Genomic DNA, 18,160 nt, shown 5'->3' with positions numbered 1-18,160 from the left:
AAGGAAAGGAGAGTAAAATAAACAATTAAACCCCACTGACATCTAATTGATTCTGACTCTCAGTGATCCTGTAGGGCAGAGAACTACTCCCTGGAGTTCAAGGCTTTAAATCTCTGAGAGTGGAAAGCCTGGCAGAATGGCTGGCAGGTCCAAACTGCTGACCTTTTTAGTTAGCAGCACATTTATGCCACCAAGGCTCCTTAGAGTAAAGTAGACACTCCTTAGAACAGGACTGTGCCTCCTTCTTAGCCTCTTAGCTTTTATTTTCTCCCATATATTCACCCAAATGTATTGAGAATCCATCATGTGGCAGTCAACTTCCCAGCACAGAGGAAACAGATCAATACGGCCTAGGAGCTGTCCTCCAGGAACTTATATTCAGGTATAGAATGAGTTTGAACCCAGCCTCGGGCCCTAGATAAGATCCTGTAGTGAACTGGAGCCTCAGGACTCAGTCTGCCTGGAAAGGAGCGTGAAGGCCCATGTGTAAGTGATCAGACAGAAAAGCAGGTGGGAGGGTTGTTTTAACCTGAGGGGGACAACCTGACCAGAGGCAAGGGGAATTGCAGGAGGTGGGCCTCAAAATGGTTGAAGCCATGTATGAACGACCTGGCTGCCTGGCTAGGAGACGTAGGGGGTCTTTGGAGGGTTTTAAGCAGAGAAATGACAAGTTCAAGACTGTGTTAGAGATAAGACTCTGTGGTCCTGAGAATACATTGGCAGAGGGGCCACAGAATGCAGGGAAACGTGCAAAGAGGGTGCCGTAGTCAGCCAATCAAGAAGTCGCCAGGCGCAAATGGAAAGAATACAGCCAAGAGACTGGTGAATGTGCTCCAGGCTCCTAACTTTGACCACCTTGGGGCAGACTGCTCCATGTATCCGAGATGGGAAATAGAGGAGCGAATCAGGCTGAAGGGGGGCGGGAGCACAGGTGCGTTCTGGACTTGCGGGTAGAGCTGAAGTGCCTGTGTTTGTGTTTCAGATGGTGACCCTCTTTCAGATGTGGGTTGTCCCCCTCTATTTCACAGTGAAGCTGCACTGGTGGAGGTTCCTAGGGGTCTGGAGCTTGTTCTCTGCCATCACTGCCTTCATCACCTTCCGAGCCACCCGAAAGCCTCTCATACAGACAACTCCCAGGTGAGAGTTGCAGGCTCATGGGGAAAAGCTCAGGTCCCCTGAGAGAATGGGTTGGGATGCATGGGAGGAGGGTGCTTTAGATGATTTGATCAGGGGTCCTCCAAGATAAGTTGATTAGGAGACTCACCACCCCTCTAGTCACAGATGAAAACCCCCAAATCTTTCCCCTACAGCGTGCTTACATGACATAAGGTTCATGTAAAAGTTTGTATTCAAAACCAACAAATAAGTGAATCTCAGTGACTGGTGTGGGTTTGTTTTAAATGTTATTTCTGCAACCACTTTTTTGATTTTTAATTAGATTTTCTGTTCCTGTTCTCTCATAATTAACATAGCATAGTTTTCCTTCAGAATTTTTTACTTACCACAATTTATAGTTAGGTATTATTTTTTTAGTATCTCCCCCACTAAGCTACAACTATGAAGTCAGGGACTACATCTGTTTTGTTTGTGACTGCATATCCTGGTCCTAGTATAGGCAGGTACATAGTGGGCTAACTTTGATCACTGTGAATTTTGGTTAAGTAAATGAGTTTCAACAAGTTTGCAGTTTTCCAGCAAATAATTCTTTCTTGGGTCATAAAGCACCCCCTTAAATACTTTTATGTTTGAACCTTTCAACCAACTTGTGAGATCATTTAATATCTATATTTTATTGAAAAAGATAATTTCTCATTTATTCCTTTAATAAGCATCTGCTGTGTGCCAGTCTGGTGGCATAGTGATTATGTATTGGGCTGCTAACTACAAGGTCAACAGTTTGGTACCACCAGCTACTCCATGGGAAAGAGATGGGCTTTCTACTTCCATAGAGAGTTAGGCCTCAGAAGCCCCTGGGGCAGTTCTGCCCTGTCCTGCCGGGCCACTGTGAGTCTGCACCCACTGGCTGCGTGTATGTGCCAGGCCTGGTGTTGAGTGCTGGTGATGCAGAGCTGGGTAAGACGGTCCTCGGCCTCGAGGAGTGCTTGGTGCAGGGAGGATATGGATGGGCAAGCACCTGCTGCAGTGCAGTTGGCGAGAGGTACAAGAGGCTTTTACACGGGTCCAGGAGAACCTAGCAAAGGGACTAGCTGGTTTCAGAAGTTGTGACTACCGGATTCAAAGTCTCCTCTATTGCTAACTGCTCTGTTCATGCCCCATAAGCTCAGCTTTACTCCCAAGTCTTTCTCCCGGCCTTCTAAGTTTCTTTGTACAAAGTAAAATAGATCTGGAGGTGGAGTTGGTGATCCCAAAGCCCCTGTCTGGCTGCAGGTGGTTACTTTAAAGACCACGTAGATGAGAATCGAGCCCTGCTACTTGTGGTTATATGACTTCACCATTCTGAGCCTGACTGCTCCACCCCAGAAATGGGATAATAACTGGTCTCTGGTATAGGATGATTATGAAGAAGTGGCATCCATCAAACATGGTACCCATCTCCAAGAAACAGTGTCAACCTCTGTCAGCCTAATATAGTAACACATTCATGAACATTCTCATTAATCCATTCAGCATTTATTGAGCATAATATAATATGGACCAGGCAACAAACTCTTTACGGTCCAGTGAGGTGGTTTCCCTCAGTTTCACAAATACACTGTCTCAGACGAGGAAAAGGACTTCCCTGGGATTACTCAGCTGCTGAGACTGACCAGAAAACCCACAGTAAGAATCGCTCGACGTAGGAGTGGATGCAAAAAGATAATAATGGATACAAGGGGATGTAGGGGACACAGGGTGTGGGATGGGGAGGTAGGGAGGAAAGGGGGATTTCAGGAGTAACTGATAAAGACGGGAAGGGGAGGGAGCATTAGAACGGATCATGATTGCATAAATCATCTTAAAGGCCATTTAACCATGGGGGGTGGGGGATGCTCTAAAGTTGATGTGGGGGTGATTGCACAATTCTCCACATGATTGAATGGTTGAACTATTGAATTATATGATATGTAAATTACTTGCCAGTAAAACTGTTGGGGGGAGCGGGGGGAGAAGAATTGGCTTGACTTGAATAGTAGAAACATTGCTTGACCTGATAGCAATATTTAACCTCATGTGTCCAACAGAAAGAGGCACTGCCTGGACCTGCCACGTCCTGAGTAAAGCCATAGTTTTCAGTCACTACTTCTTTGTGCAACAAACATGAGTTTGATCTACTGATTGAGATGCAAGCTTGTCTGAGGTCTTCAGTGCTGTCTCGGAAGGGCGAAGCCTCCTGTTGGGGATCTCTTTTTTTTCTTTGGTCCAAGACTAGGAAATACAAAGGACTGGCTCGCTAGTATATGGAGATGCTCCTGCAATTCCAGGAGTGACTGCTTTGGATAGGGCCTGGAGTTGCTCAAGAAGCCTCGTGCCACCGTCCGCTGTGGGAGCGAGGTGCTCTGGAGGCGAGGCAAAGTCTCTGCTGTACTAACTGTTTTCCCTTCCTCCAGGTTGGTTTATAAGTGGTTCCTGCTCATCTATAAAATCAGCTATGCCACTGGCATCGTAGGCTACATGGCAGTCATGTTTACTCTCTTTGGTCTTAACTTATTATTCAAGTGAGTACCTTTTGCTTTGTTTTTGCTGGTGTGAGAAGCGCCAGGGTGGTGTACCTGTCTTCCTAACTGTTTATTTATTAGTGGAAAAGGCTGTCATGACAAAAGGAAGCCTAATACTGACTTTAGCCACTCACTCATAATCTGTCCCCGTATCAGAACCATCTTCCTTGGCCACGTGGGTACTATTTTAAAACAATTTTTTAAATTAATCATTTTATTTGGGGGCTCTTACAAATCTTATAACAATCCATCATTCAACTGTATGAAGCACACTTGTAAATAGGTTGCCATCAACATTTCCCAAACATTTTCTTTCTACTTAAGCTCCTCTTTTTCCCCTCCCTCCCACGTGGGTGCTGTTTATTGCAGGTCCACACTGCCTGAAGGATGTTCCGTTCAACTAGATCAGGGATTGGCAGATGGCTCCCACAGGCCATATCCAGCTGACCACTCCCTTTTAAAATAAAGTTTTAGTGGGGAAGAGCCAGGCTCATTCATTTCTGCATTATCTGTGGCTATTTCTGTAATACAACAAGATTTGAGTAGTTGTGGCAGAAACTCTGGGCTAGGACCTAAAACATTTACAGGCTAACCCTTTATAAAAAATTACCAACCCTGGGTTAGAGTAGCTCTTGGGGCCACACTGGCAGCAGATCCAAGACAAGAAACAGCAGCAGGGCAGTGTCTGCAGGGAGTCTTCTCAGCAGCCTCAGGGCTGTTAAAACAACATGACAGCTGAGGTGACAAGGCTGTGAGAGCCACCCTGACTTAGCAGCCTCATTTCGCCAAGAAACATGTCCAATTTCAAGAAGGCACCACAGTCAAGTAAGCCCAAACCCACCAGGTATTTGTAGATAATTTACATTATCCACATGCTCACTGGCCTCTTCCTCAAACAGGGCACTGTAGGCAGGAGTCTTTTGAAAGTCTGTTTTAAGACAAGTAAAATAAGTTCCTCTTGACACAGTGCGGGGACATCCTTAGAATTCTTTTCTCCAGGAAAAGTGTGAAAGGGGAGTTAAGAGTGAAAGGGAAAATGGGTCCCAGAAAGGGTTAAAGAAATTCATCAATGTAGTCTTACATCAAAGAAAGCCAAGATATTGCTGTTACCTTCCTAATCTGTATAGTGAAAAGAAAAAAAAAGATCAAGATTCTCCATCATATTCTAAAAATTCCCTCTCACCCCCACCCCATAATTGCCATTTCTTGTTACTTGATTATATGGGAGGAAAAACCAAATTGAGATTCTTCCTTGTGTTTATGTCATTGATTGGGCTATTGGTATCAAAGCAATCATGTAGTGTCAGTGGGGTAAATATTATAAGGTTGATGAGCAAAGTCAGCGCTCTGTATATGCCTTTCTGTAATAAACGTAGAGCCCTGGTGGCAGAGTTAAACGCTCAGCTGCTGACTCAGGTTGGTTTGTACCCACCCTGTGATGCTGCAGTCTGCTCCCTTACAGCCACATCTAGGAAGCCCCATGGGGTAGTTCTCCTCTCGCAAGTAGGGCTCTGTGCCTTGGAAAGCAGCCCAGTGGCACCTAACAACAACAACAACAACATGCTAAATATATTTTACAATCTTAAAAGAACAAAGGTCATTCTTAGCACAAATATTTTAAGTTTGCTCTAGTAATCATAGACTCAGCTACAAAAACAAAACCCACTTTCATCAAAGGGATTTTGACTCATAGTGATCCAATAGGGTTTCCGAGGCTGTAAATTGTCGTAAGAGCAGATAGCCTCATCTTTCTCCTAAGGAGTAACTGGTGGGTTTGAACCACTGACCTTACAAGAAGCCTCTTATTACAGGCAAGCTCTTTATCCTTCTCAGTACATACACTTGGACCATAATTTAACATTAACAACATAATGTCAAATATGGATAGGTATAACTCAAACTTTCATGTTAACGTATGTAAATATTACTAACCTTTATAATTTTTTTAAAATTGTGGTTGGAAGGTTTTCCTGAAAGGGCTTAAATAGTATTTTAAGCTTCCTGGGTCAAAAGGCAAACATCAAAGCAAGATTTATAGACTTAGAAACCCTAAGAAGTGGTTCTACTCTGCTCGTTTAGGGTTGTAATGAGTCAGGATCAGTGGACTTATATAACAAGAGGGAATCCCTGATTGGTGTAAATGGTTAAGCAGTCTGCTCCTGACTAAAAGGTTAATGGTTCAAATCTATCCAGAGGCCCCTCAGAAGAAAGGCCTGGTGAGATCTACTTTTGAAAGGCCACAGCCATGGAAAACCCTATGAAGCATAGTTCTCTTTGCAACAATGGGCTTCAGTGAGTCAGACTGACTCAGTAGCAGCTGGTGTGTTTTTTCCTTTATGTAGCAAGAGAAAATGGTCAAGCCCCACCTGGTTTGTCTGGGTGACCTGAGGGGTGGGTGCGCTTCTCAGAAGGAAGGGCTTGACAAGGGGTGTGGCCAATGTGATCATTACCCAATGACGCCCAGATTCTGACGTAGCCTTCTTTCTTGGGGAGCTCAGCCTTTGCGACGTGGGAAGCTAGCTAGAGGCAGAGCATCGTAGTGAGTTTCCAACGTCCAGACTAAATTCCCTTGCTCGGTGCCCAACAGTTTCCAACAGCTGAGTCCCCAGCATAGAAATGTTGTCCAGTGTGTGCTGTGGACACCTGCAGGGAATGGCCACCAGCAGGGAGTCAGCCATTGGGAGCCAAGTCGAGAACAGGATGTCCTCACTTGGTCTCCACAGCTCACAGTATTTACTAGCAAGCAGTGGCCACCGGCCATATGCAGATAGGCAGCTGGTCAAATTTGGCTGTAGTTTGCCAATCCCTGGCTTTCGCCCTGACCTTCTAGCCATAGATCCTGCCTCATATGGCACAGAGTAGTGACCAAAGCACTTGAGTCTCCGCCAGGGCGGGCCTTCCTGACCACCCTGCTCCCTTACAGAATCAAGCCCGAAGATGCCATGGACTTCGGCATTTCCCTCCTCTTCTATGGCCTCTACTATGGAGTTCTTGAACGGGACTTTGCAGAAATGTGTGCGGACTACATGGCGTCTACCATAGGGGTGAGTTCACCTGGCCTCCATACTGACCCTTGCTGTCTTCAGAGAGCTGAGGAGAGCATGCCTATATGACGGAGGAGAAAGGCGCTGAAGATTGAGTATAATGCATGGGAACTCCTTCCTGATAACTTGGAAATCCAGATCTCAGATGTACCTTGGAATTTATAGCTTTAGAGCCATTACAGGAACGAGCCCCTAAAAAGGAGAAAGTATTCAATTAGCAAATTTATATAATGTGCCTGGGCCACAAAGAAGGCATTAAATAAAAAATGGTTGTCAGATGGCACAGGACTGTGCCAATAGTGGAACCAACTTGAAGGCAGCTAGTAACATCAGCTTGTGTCAGGGCACTGTGCTAGGTGCTGAAATCACAAAGTGCACCAAAGTATACACGGTTTTTGCCCTAAAGGATTTTACTTTCTAGTGGAGAGATGGATAGTAAAGTGATAAGTGGACAAATAAATAGAAAAATACAACTTTCCTAAGTAGTATAATAGAGTCGTGATGCGATGAACAGAAATAATAGTCCAGGGCAGGTATAATAGTTTAGTTATCAACCTGTGGGTCGAACGGCCCTTTCACAGGGGTCGCCTGATTCATAGCAGTAGCAAAATGACAGTGATGAAGTAGCCATGAAAATAATTTTATGGCTGGGGGTCACCACCACATGAGGAACTGTATTAAAGGGTAACGACAGTAGGAAGGTTGAGAACCACTGGTCGAGGGTCTCAAAGGTAGCATCCCTGAAAATGTGACTTGTGTTGAGACTTGAACAATGTGCAGGCGTTAACTAGAGGAAGTAGCTGAGGTGCATACGAGACAGCGTGTCTGAGGGCCATGGCGTAGAAGAAAGGGTGGGAGGTGTTGGGGAAGTAAGACTAGGTTGCTTGTAGGGATGAGAATACGGTAGAAATGACCAGAAAAAGAAGGAACTGGATCAGTGGCCGAAGCAAGGATTTTCACTGGGAAGCTTTGAAAGTATTGTCAGGTAAAGAAGGACATCAGATTTGCATTTTGAAAAGATTGCAGCTTCTGGGAAGAAAACAGATTGGAGAGAAGTCTGCAGATAATGGATCATTAGACATTTCCATTTCCAACTTTCTAAGGAAGTGTGCTGGCATTTTCCAGTATTTGTACTGTTTCACAGTCCCAGCCTCTGCGGCATTTATTGAGTATCTGACTGAGCTTCAGCTCATTCACAAGACTGGCTGCTTTTTAGTGATTCCAGACCCTGCATCTGTCTTCTCGCAGCCTACTTCTGAGTCAGTGCCGTCTTTGGACCCACCAACCAGAATCCACATCTCAACAACTACTTCCTTCAAATATGTAGAGACTGCGTGTTCTTTTTGAAGGAAAAAAAAATGTTATCTTCCTTTTTCCATGTACCTCTTCCTCCCCTGACGCCCCAGACCAGGCTTCTGAAACCTGCTGTGTTTCTGAGGAGGTAGCTCTTCCCTACATAACTGACGTTGAGAAAGAATGACTGTCCTTGTCACGGGAAACTGCTTCTGCCTCTGCTGACAAGCAGTGTCACTTCCCTAGTGTCACTAGGGTTGGGGACCTAGGTGAGTCACCAGGAATTGCTCATTGTTTTCCACAACAGATACTGTTGGGACTTGACCACAGACCCCTGCTGGCACTCTGCTGTGTGCCGACCCATGGGGCCAGGCTGGGGTGCGGAAGAGGGCATGCTAGCATACGTTGAAGGGGTGAACGGCACTACCTTTTAGGTTCTTTCCAACCCCGCGATCCCTTGTGTTTTCTTATTTCTGCCAAGTCTTTGGTAAAGTGGGCCTTGCTCCATTCAGGATAACTTGGGTCCCTGAGCCATGGTGACCTGGATTTCAGAATATCCCTGGCCTGGAGCCAGAACCTGATCTGGGTTTTGGGGAAGACAATTCAAGAAAGGCAGAAAAATCCAGGTTTATATGAGTCCATCAACCAGTCTGTTCAAGTATTTATTCAAGCAACAGTGACCATTTTACCTTGTACCAAGTATGACTGAGAACAGCCTGTACAGGTACCACCATTGCTGCTGCCCCTACCAGTGCTGCCACCCAGGAACCTTCGCATCACAGTCCTTTGCCCATTCTCTGGTTCCAGATGCCTGCCTAGAGTCATTGTTGCTTTTAGAGCCATTGCCCCTACCAGACTTCAAGGTCACACACTAGGTCTTCTCTGAGAATGGTGGGATCTTTAGAGATCCCGGTGATTGATCCATCTCAGGGTTCCTGGAGGTGACATCGTGAGGTCTTATAATGATACGACTAATACCTTCACTACTTTTCCCAACTCTGTAGTCCCCCACACTACTCTGTTTAGTCCCTAACAGCTCCTCTTTCCTTCTGACATGGGAAAATCTGTAAGCTAAACTTGAATCAGCCTTAAGTTGAGTCAAGGAGACCCCAGGTGACATCTCTTTTTTTTCACATCCAAAAAGGCATGGGTAGTCATAGGCAGCAGGGGCAGTGATTGTGGAACAAGCCTGCTTTCTGGGGCTTCCTCCTCTGAGACAGTCCTGGGGATGGTGGTAGAGAAGATGTTGTCCGTGATGCAGCGGGCTGTATTTTCTACTTCACATTTCCCTCTAACTCTGCCTCAGATTTACCTCATGAATCCTCAGAAGGTCCAGGTAATACCAGGGCAGGACGACCTGCCCATTCATCTGATTTGAAGTAATGGAAAAAGAGGTAGGGGTTTGAAATTAAGACAGCCCCGGCTTCAAATTCTAGCCCACTTTTAATTAGCCTTATGCTCTTGAACAAGTTACTTTACCTCTCTGACTTGACTTTACAGCAACGCTGAGTTGTTGTAATATCACCCTTATTGCAAGGATCAGATGAGATGTCACAGAAAGCCCTCGTAGAATAGCCTGGTCCATAGCAGTAACTCATTTGACGGTAGTGGTCGTAATGATAACTACTACTTACTGAGTACTCATGGACACGTACAGTACATATTGTTATCTGTAATCTTCTGTCTTGGAAGAAGGACAGCTCGAATTCTCCTTGGATTTGAGGGTGGCAGGACTTGGTCTCGTGTACTTTGTTCCTATCACGCAGAGCGACCATGCCTTGGGAAAGGACCCCCGTGTTTGGTAAAGCCAAGGTCAGTGAGAGACGGGAAGACCTTCAACAAGCTGGGTGCACAATGACTGCAACCAGAGGCTCAGAAATACCAGTCGGGCACTGGGGCAGGACGGGCACTGCTTCCTTCTGTGTCCACAGGGTCACTGTGAGCCCCAGCTCACTGACCTCTGGAGCCTGGGGCCTCTGTAGAGCTCACCTGTCTCTTTGTTGTGGCCACACGTGGCGTGAAGTGCTTTTACGCCGCTTCCCACTCGGGGACGCCGTGTGACAGGTAGAAGTGCCCTGAGGAGTCCTGGGCTGGACTCTCCTCGGGAGGAGAGCGATCATCAGGGCTTTGCTCCCACGGATCGCCAGCCTTCAGAGTAGCCGAGGCGTTTGGGGAGCACATCAGCTCTAGTCACCAGGGCGCCTGAAGCCAAAACCTACAACATTCAGAATGTTCAAAGAACAACTTAGGAGTAATTGCCAACCCTCCCTGATATGTGAAGTAATTCTAGACTGCTCTGTGGCATGGAATCTTCTTTGCTATGACCCTGAGAAATGGGCATTTTACTCAGTTTTTCGGAAGAATACTCCTGAAACTGCCTGCTTGAAGTAACTAGGCGCAGGGCACGGGGCTTCAGTGCCGCCTCCAGCTCCCTGCACCGGTTCAAGACTCTCCTCCTTCGAGCATCGGTCTCCACATCTGCCAGGAGAAGAGAGTAGACTGAAAGCACCTCAGGCTCACACAGCACAATTGCCTGTGACATTCCTGATGGAACCCCTGTCCCGTGTTAGCTCCTGTGTTTTCTCAGCCTGCCCGGTTCTTTGTGAGGTTGGGGATGGTGTCCTCCTACAGAGCTCATGCCTGCTTTTGGGGGAATGTCTGTTTCTGACCTTCTCTGCTTGTACCTCCTCCCCCCTCCCTTCCTGCTAAGCTGATGTCCGGGCCTCCTGTTGTACTAAAACTCTCAGTTGCATAAAAGGAGGAACTAAAAGCCAAATGGGAATTCCCACAATGATCTGATCTATAGTTACACGTCTTGCATTTGCACCCATCTCTTCCTCCTTCTACCGTCCAGTTAACAGTGGGGTGAGCATCCTTTCTCCTGTCAAAGGCCAGTCCTACCTGCACTCTGGATCCATTATCTTCCTGCCTCGGGGCATCGTATGCTGTTGATTAGTCCCGTTCTCATTGTGACTTTCATGGCTCCCTATGTATGGGTTCTTCCACTAACCTTTTAAGCTATCTTCTAAATGCAACAACAACAACAACCCTTTGCTTGACACACTTTCCCCTCACGCGCCCTGACCTGTTTCCCAAATGGTTGTTGTTGGTAGGAGCCGTCAAGTCAGTTCCGACTCACATTGACCCTGTACACAGCAGGATGGAACACTGCCTGCGCCTGCGCCAGCCTCACCACTGTCCTTAGACGTGAGCCGTTGTTGCAGTCACTGTGTCAGTGCATCGTGTCAAGGACTTCTTCCTCTCTTTCTCCGCCCTCCCTTTACCAAGCATGGTGTCCTTTTCCAGGGACTGGTCTCTCCTGACAGCATGTCCAAAACACCATCCTTACCTTAAGGAGCATCCTGGCAGTACTTCTTCCAAGATAGATCTGTTTGTTCTTTTGGCAGTCTACAGAACTTTCAGTATTCAGTGCCAACAAGCTGAACTTAGGTATGGTTCCTATTTTCTTTAGATCACCTCTCATTGACTCCTTAGCCCATTCTAATCTGGCCTCTGTTCATCTGCCCCTTTGTATTAGGTTGCCATAGCGAACATTAATAACCACTAACGGAATGGCTGAAGTCTAAGATTGAGCTGTCGGCAGGGCCGGGTGCTCAGAAAGCTGTGAGAGTGGATATGTACTATGTCTTTCTCTTGTCACCTGGTGTTGCCTCCAATCCTTGGCGTTTCTTGACTTAGATGCATTGCTCTGTCTCTGCCTCTATTGTCCTGTGACTTTCTCCCTGTGTGGATGGACACCAGTCATACTGGATTAGGACTCACCCTAATGACCTCGTGTGGACTTGATTATACTTGCAAAGACCTTATTTCCCAATAAGGTCTAATTCACAGTACCAAAGGCTAGAGCGTCAACAAATATTATGCGGGGACAAAGTGAACTCCTAACACTTCTGAAATGACTTTTTCTCTGGCCACTAGTCACTGATTTTGGTGGACTTCTCTGTAATTGCTGCACAGCAAACTCATCCTCTCCCTGGTGATGCTGTGGTGTAAATGTCAGACTGCTAACCCCACTGCTTTTGTGTCATTTCTCTGTCTTGGTTTTCTTTCTGTCTCCTTTGCTGGCTCTTCTTCTTCTGTCTTAGTTTGTCTGAGCTCAGACCTCAGCCATCTGCTCTACTCTTTGCCTAGGCATTGCCTGTTTGTGTTCCAGTGGCCTCTAGAACGCCTCACTGAGCTCCAGACCATTGTTAGTCAGCCTTCTATTTGGCGTCCGCCCACTTTACTCCATTTTCATGACCACCAAAAAGCCCAGTCATTATTTAGCACAGACTACTGTCAACTATTGCTTTCTCAAAGACGGTGATCTTCCGACTGGGCCCTCTGAATCCACCCATTCTTACAGCCTCACAAAATTGAGTCTCCTCACCTTCCTCCCTACCTCCCACCGCCTTCAAGTGACTTCCCATTTCAAGGCCGGTGTCCTTGCTGGGGCCACAGGTTTCCGGGTTTCCCTCTGCCTCAACTCTGCAGCCACTTCAGACCGGTCCAGTTTCTCAAGTTCCTTCCTGCCTCAGGGCCTCTCCTCTCCACTCCTGCCCCTTGTCATCTGACTCTCCCACCCATCCTGTAAGGCTCCCCCACAAAGGCCATGCCTGCAAAGAAGCCTTCTCAGGTGCTCTGCCAGAAGCCCCTTTCCCTTCCTTGTGCAGGGTTCTTACTTAACCCGTCTAATGGTTTTAGTTCTTGCTTCACATAGGTACTTTTTAACATCCGTCTCCCTAGCTAAACGGAGAGCCCAAGAGGACAGACGTAGTTCTGTGTTTTGCCAGCATTTATCCCAAGTACTGAGTCCAGTGATTGGCACTTAGTCGGTACCCAGTCTCGTCTGTTCATAGAACTTTGAAACAAGAGTCTGGGGAGGTTAAGCTGAACGACGTCGCCCAGGGCTTTGCGCTGTGCGTGCGTGCCTCCCCTGTGCTTCCCGTAACTGTCATCCTGCTGGGTCATCCTGACTTGACAGCCTTGGCTGGTGATGGATTGAAGGCGCCAATGGGATTTGACCCTGCCCACCTGCTGCCACAGCAGCAGAGCTCTTGAAACCCAGGACTTGACAGGCATTTTCTTAGACTTTCCTCCTCCCAGTCCCCTCTGATCCTGTGCCCTTGGTCCCAGGGTCCTGAAGCAGAGAACTCCAGCATGAATCGTAGTAGCTCTTCCTCAAGGTTCCAACCCATCTCCTGAATCGGGATTGATGTTACAGCTTAAGTGTCGGTTGAAGGATTATCACTTGGGACCCCTTGTGTGTGTGTGCCCTGACTTCTTTTTCTGTGCTTCTATTGTTAGTTGCTTGTGGGAATTCCCATTTCCTTGGTTATTCTCTAATTATAAGTAATGCTTAAATGAGGATTGGTATACATGAAGCTTTTTTGACATTTCCACTGGTGTTTTAAACTCCTTAAGGTCTAATGATTGGTCATGGGTGGCTGTTTGAGACCTCGTGCCCAGTGTTGTCTGAAGACGTGAACCAATGCTGCCTCAGTGTCTGCTGCACATGCGCCCTCTGCACTGAACAGCCTCACACTGCATGGCTCGCGGCTGTAAATCTTGAGGACTAGATGTGGTCCGTCTCTGACAGACAGTCTGGCTGCAAACCTTGCCCTGTCCCTGATGCCACGTCAGCACAGTGTTCGGGTTCGATGAGATGTCACTTCCTGGCACCTCTTTGCTCTACCTCTCTCCAGCACCCCTGCCCAGCAGAGTCATGCTGGAATTGGCGTGTGAGAGACGCCCCTGGCTCCGAGGCCTCCTCTTGCCCTTTTGCTTCGTGTGCAGACACCAGACCCCCGTGTGCCTTCCACGGTAGCTGGTTTTCACAGCGCTTACCCATTCTCCTCTTGCCCTTCTCCAGTTCTACAGCCAGTCAGGTATGCCGACCAAGCACCTGTCGGAGAGCGTGTGTGCCGTGTGCGGGCAGCAGATCTTTGTGGATGTCAGTGAAGAGGGCATCATCGAGAACACGTACAGGCTGTCCTGCAATCACGTGTATCCTTCCTCGGACCCCCGACCAGCTGGGAGTGGGGGTGGGGGGGGAGTGCTGGTCCAGACCTCTGAAGGAGGAGTGTCGGAGGAAGGCACAAGTGAGGGTGGTGTTTCCTGCAGGAGAAGGGGCCCTGGGATGCACCCTGTTACCACACTCAGCTGCGAACCCAGAGGCACCTTGGAAGAAGGGCCTGCCAGTCTACTACGCAAAGAGCAGCCATGGAGACCCTGGGGGCGCAGTCCTGCTCTGACTGGAAACCCACTTGATGGTGGCTGGCTCTGCCTCTCCAGAGAAGCTGACTCCAGGGGTGGCAGTGCCGGCCTTCCTCTCCTTTCCCATGGAGTGGACCCACTGTCTGTGAAAATGGGTGACAGCCTGGCCAGATCACCCAAGATTCTATCCGTCCCAAGTGAGTGGATGCCTCTCGCTGAACCCCTGAATAGCACGGGTCTCCTCCTCAGTTCCCAGCCAGGGCCTCTGTTTGGCCTCATATCCAGTACTAGAGGACAGGCTGGTTCTCCTCGCCTCAAGGCGTGGCCCAGGACAGCACAACTAATGGGACGAGGAGTCAGAGTGGGGCCATGTCGTCAGCGGGAACCATTGCGTTCCTGAGGACTGCCATGGCTACAGTATCTTCCTAGCTGCGCATCATTTCCCTTAACCACTGGTGCTTAGATTCCACGAGTTCTGCATCCGTGGCTGGTGCATTGTGGGAAAGAAGCAGACGTGTCCCTACTGCAAAGAGAAGGTGGACCTCAAGAGGATGTTCAGTAACCCGTATCCTTTGCGTTCTTCCTGAAGTGGGCAGTGGAGAGACAGTACTGGCTAATAGTTTTCCAAAAGCCTTTAATTTTGATAGGAGAACCTGGCACCCTGCCTTCTGCCCCAAACCTGCTCCTTGTCTACATCGTTCTCTTCATGACTTGTAGGGGATGGGAGGGGGGGGCGGGAGTCGAGCAGCTCGGCAGTGGTGTTGCAGTCATGGTTGCATTCGGGCTCGCTGTGCCTTCCTTAGGCATGCTGTCCGAGGGACCAGCTTGGTGCCTTGACAGGGCCTGCAGAGGGGCCCCTGCCACCATCCACTGTCGGCACACTGTGCCACCGCTTCCTACCCAGCCAGCCCTCCTGACTGGGGTCTTGCCCTGCTCTTCCACCTCAACCTGTATGCTGGAAACTTCCCAGCTCCCTTCCCTTGCCCTGTGATCCGGCCGCTCCTAGTCCCTTGCTCAGCTTTGCAGGGGGGAACACTGCCCCTGCCTGCTCCCACGGGCTTGAAGAGAAGCCTCTGGCCGGCCTCCTTTACAGGCCCTCCTTCAGGAAAGTGAAGTAATTGGCCATGCTGAGACTTAGTGCTTCCCCAGTTTCCCCTCAAGTGCACACCCCCCACCCCACCCCGAGCTGGGATTCCCCATCTTTCGCATCTGGCCCTCTCGGCCAGCAGGGGCCTCAGGGCAAACAGAAGGGCACTCACCTCCAGGCTCTCTCGGCTTGGCTTCCCCAGTGCTGTGGATGGGGACTCTGCCCTCCCAGGGGCCAGTAGTTAGGCTAGCCTTTTGGACTCTCCTTCCCTCCTGCTCTCTGTAAACTCAACTCCTTTCTTAGAAATGCTTCCATTTCGAACATTAGAAGAAACTTAAACGTTATCTTATCCCACTCCCCCTGTATGAAAAGGCTTCAAAAATTGAATTAAATGAGTGGGAATTTTCTATTGTTTCCACTTTGCCTCATAACCTTCTTACAAAATCAGGATCATTGTCTTCCTGTCGCCAGCCACTGCCCCACGTACACCCACAGAGGCCTGGGCCACATGTTCTGGCTCGGACAGCCATCCGAGTTGCAGTGGCGGGCCTCCTTGCACGTGGACAGCTGGTTTCACCGCGACTGTCCCCTCAGCCGCCTGCCCCCGCTCTCTGGGCCCAGCCCTCCAGCATGAGCTGCAGAGCCGCTGGGCAGACAGCTGAGCCAGGGGATCCCCTCCATCCCCATAGGGGTTCGTACACACAGCCTCTTCCTTAGCATACTGACAGCTGGGAGCGGCCTCACGTCATGTACGGGCAGCTGTTGGATTGGCTCCGATACCTGGTAGCCTGGCAGCCTGTCATCATTGGCCTGGTACAAGGCATCAACTACATCCTGGGCCTGGAATAGTCACAAGCAGCACAGCAGCAGCAAACTCACCCACCCACCATGGACCTTAGGGCCCTCCTCCCTACCCACAGAGACCTCCTGGGCGGGACAGACTCAAAGGGACGCTCGGGCCACTCAGGACCCCCTTCAGCTGTGTCCGGGCTGGGCAGGGGTGTGATGGAGAACCAGCAAGCGGGCTGCCAGCAGTGGGGGTGCTTTTTAAAAGAAAACTATTTTGATGAATATATTTAAAAAAAAACAACACCTTTTTTTATTGTGGAACATAGAAATTGCCCCGCCTCCTCCTGGCCTCACCTTCCCTCTTGGCAGGGTATAGTAGACCCACATTTTTTATTTAAAGGGGCCTTGTTTCTGGCGGGAGGCATTGGTGAGCTCTTGCTGGTTCTGGAAGGAACTCTAGCTGACCGGTGCTGCAGCGGAGCTCCAAGGGCTGAAGTGCCCCGTGCAACCCCGTTGGGGACCTGGAATGGTGGTGTATGTGACCTTGCCCCCGCTGTTCTACGGTAGGGGAGCCCTGTGACTTTTTACACAAGGGGAGCCTCGGGGCTTTATAATTCGCTGATGAATTTGGGGGCAGCTGAGAGCAGCAGCAGCCTGGGCCCACCTGCCCCTGTACAGGGCTAGACAGCAGACACGGGCCACCGGGGCTGCTGCTGGCAGCAGTGATCAAGGGCCCCTTGTGCAAGCGTGATTCACCCTGGAAGTGGTGACATGTGCCAACAGCTACTGTGATAGGCTGCCACGTCACTTCCTTCTCTGAAAGCTAAGTGTGTGTGTGCATGTGTGCGCGCACGCAGAGACCTTGACAGATGGCAGCTTCTCCCGGCCGCCATCCTGCTCTTGCAGCTGCAGGGGGATTTCTGCCCAGGGAGTACCCCGTTGTGAGCCTTGCCAGCCATGGATCTTGCCAAACGCGATGGGCAGTGGGTGATGGGGAGAGAGGGCCTGGTGATCATGGGTTCTGAAAGGGGGCTTCCAGGCAGCCCCGAGCCCTGGTTCAAGAACCTGAACAAGCAGGAGGGCAAGTGGGCTCTTCCACGCTGGGCTCCTAAGGACCATGGCCCAGCAGGGCGAGCCAGGCGGGATCTTGTCTCTGGTCTGAATAAAGCTCCGTGAGCTGGGTTGGAAAGCCGAGCTTCCCTCTTGCCTTTCTTTTCCCACCTCATCGGGTACCTTGCCCTGGCTTCCTGTGCTGTGCCCACTGGAGAGCAGGGCCTGGGGTGTGCTTAGCCCTGGCCTGCATCCGGAAGTGTACAAGTGCTCAGGTCCTGGGGAGCATCACGGGCCCGGCACTTCCCCCACTCCCCAGGCCACCCTCCGCTGTGGCTTCTTAACCAGCGAGGCCTGGATGCTCTCACTGCCCCTGTCGCGTGTGGACCCCACCTTGGAGAGCGGACGGGAGCGGGCTGGTCAGCAGGCACGGAGGTCACCCTCCCACTTTTGTCCTCCCTATCCCGTCAGGCTTAGGCGAGAAGCTGAGGCCAGGCTGTCCGTGGCTGCTTCCATACTCCCTAGTCCGGAGACCTCCCTGGGGCCCGACCCTGCCTTTGGTCACACTGTAGTCGTGTTGGCCCTCTGCCCTCCCTCGCCCACTCTTCAAGATGGGACTCTGAGTCTGCCGTCTCAAGCAGCTGATGTAGTAAGAGGCCTGAGGCAATTCTTCCCTACAACTGGGTCAGTCTGGACATGCTGGATTTTATTTCTGGCAAAGACTACATTAGAAACTGGAATCTATCTGGCTTTTCCATTAAAAACCCTATGTCAACAACAAAAAACGGGGTTAGAGTGGATTTTCTCAGATTTACTCCTCCTCTGGCCCATGGGAGGATTACCATGAATCAGAGCAGACAGTAGCTGGTTCCTGGGCTTTTCTGCTCCTGGTACACCTGGCTTCCCCGGCCCTGTATCCGGCACTCCTGCCCTCATGCCACACACCTCAGGCCCTCCCAGCCCTTCTCCCTCCCTCCCTCCATATACACGTGCATTAAATTACTGTCCTGGCGTTACCCAGCTTC

General features: G+C 49.6%; 1 protein-coding gene across 2 annotated transcripts in view; it reads left to right on the top strand.

The window, feature by feature from the left end:
• The window catches only part of RNF121 (ring finger protein 121), a 48,463-nt gene extending 31,186 nt beyond the window's left edge, over positions 1-17,277 (top strand). For both annotated transcript variants that reach the window (XM_045293130.1, XM_045293131.1), the window contains exons 4-9: positions 983-1,137; positions 3,549-3,656; positions 6,580-6,700; positions 13,866-13,999; positions 14,673-14,774; positions 16,025-17,277. In XM_045293130.1, coding sequence (XP_045149065.1) covers positions 983-1,137; positions 3,549-3,656; positions 6,580-6,700; positions 13,866-13,999; positions 14,673-14,774; positions 16,025-16,145 — 741 coding nt within the window. In that variant the 3' untranslated portion in view covers positions 16,146-17,277. The remainder of the gene's footprint in view (positions 1-982; positions 1,138-3,548; positions 3,657-6,579; positions 6,701-13,865; positions 14,000-14,672; positions 14,775-16,024) is intronic.
• Positions 17,278-18,160: the final 883 nt, after the last annotated feature.

The sequence above is a fragment of the Echinops telfairi genome, unplaced genomic scaffold (genome assembly GCF_000313985.2).
Source record: "Echinops telfairi isolate 266 unplaced genomic scaffold, ASM31398v2 ScPeMD7_1713;HRSCAF=2227, whole genome shotgun sequence".
Lineage (NCBI taxonomy): Eukaryota > Metazoa > Chordata > Mammalia > Afrosoricida > Tenrecidae > Echinops > Echinops telfairi.
The sequence above is the reverse complement of the archived record's forward strand: the minus strand, read 5'-3'. Positions and strand labels throughout refer to the sequence as shown.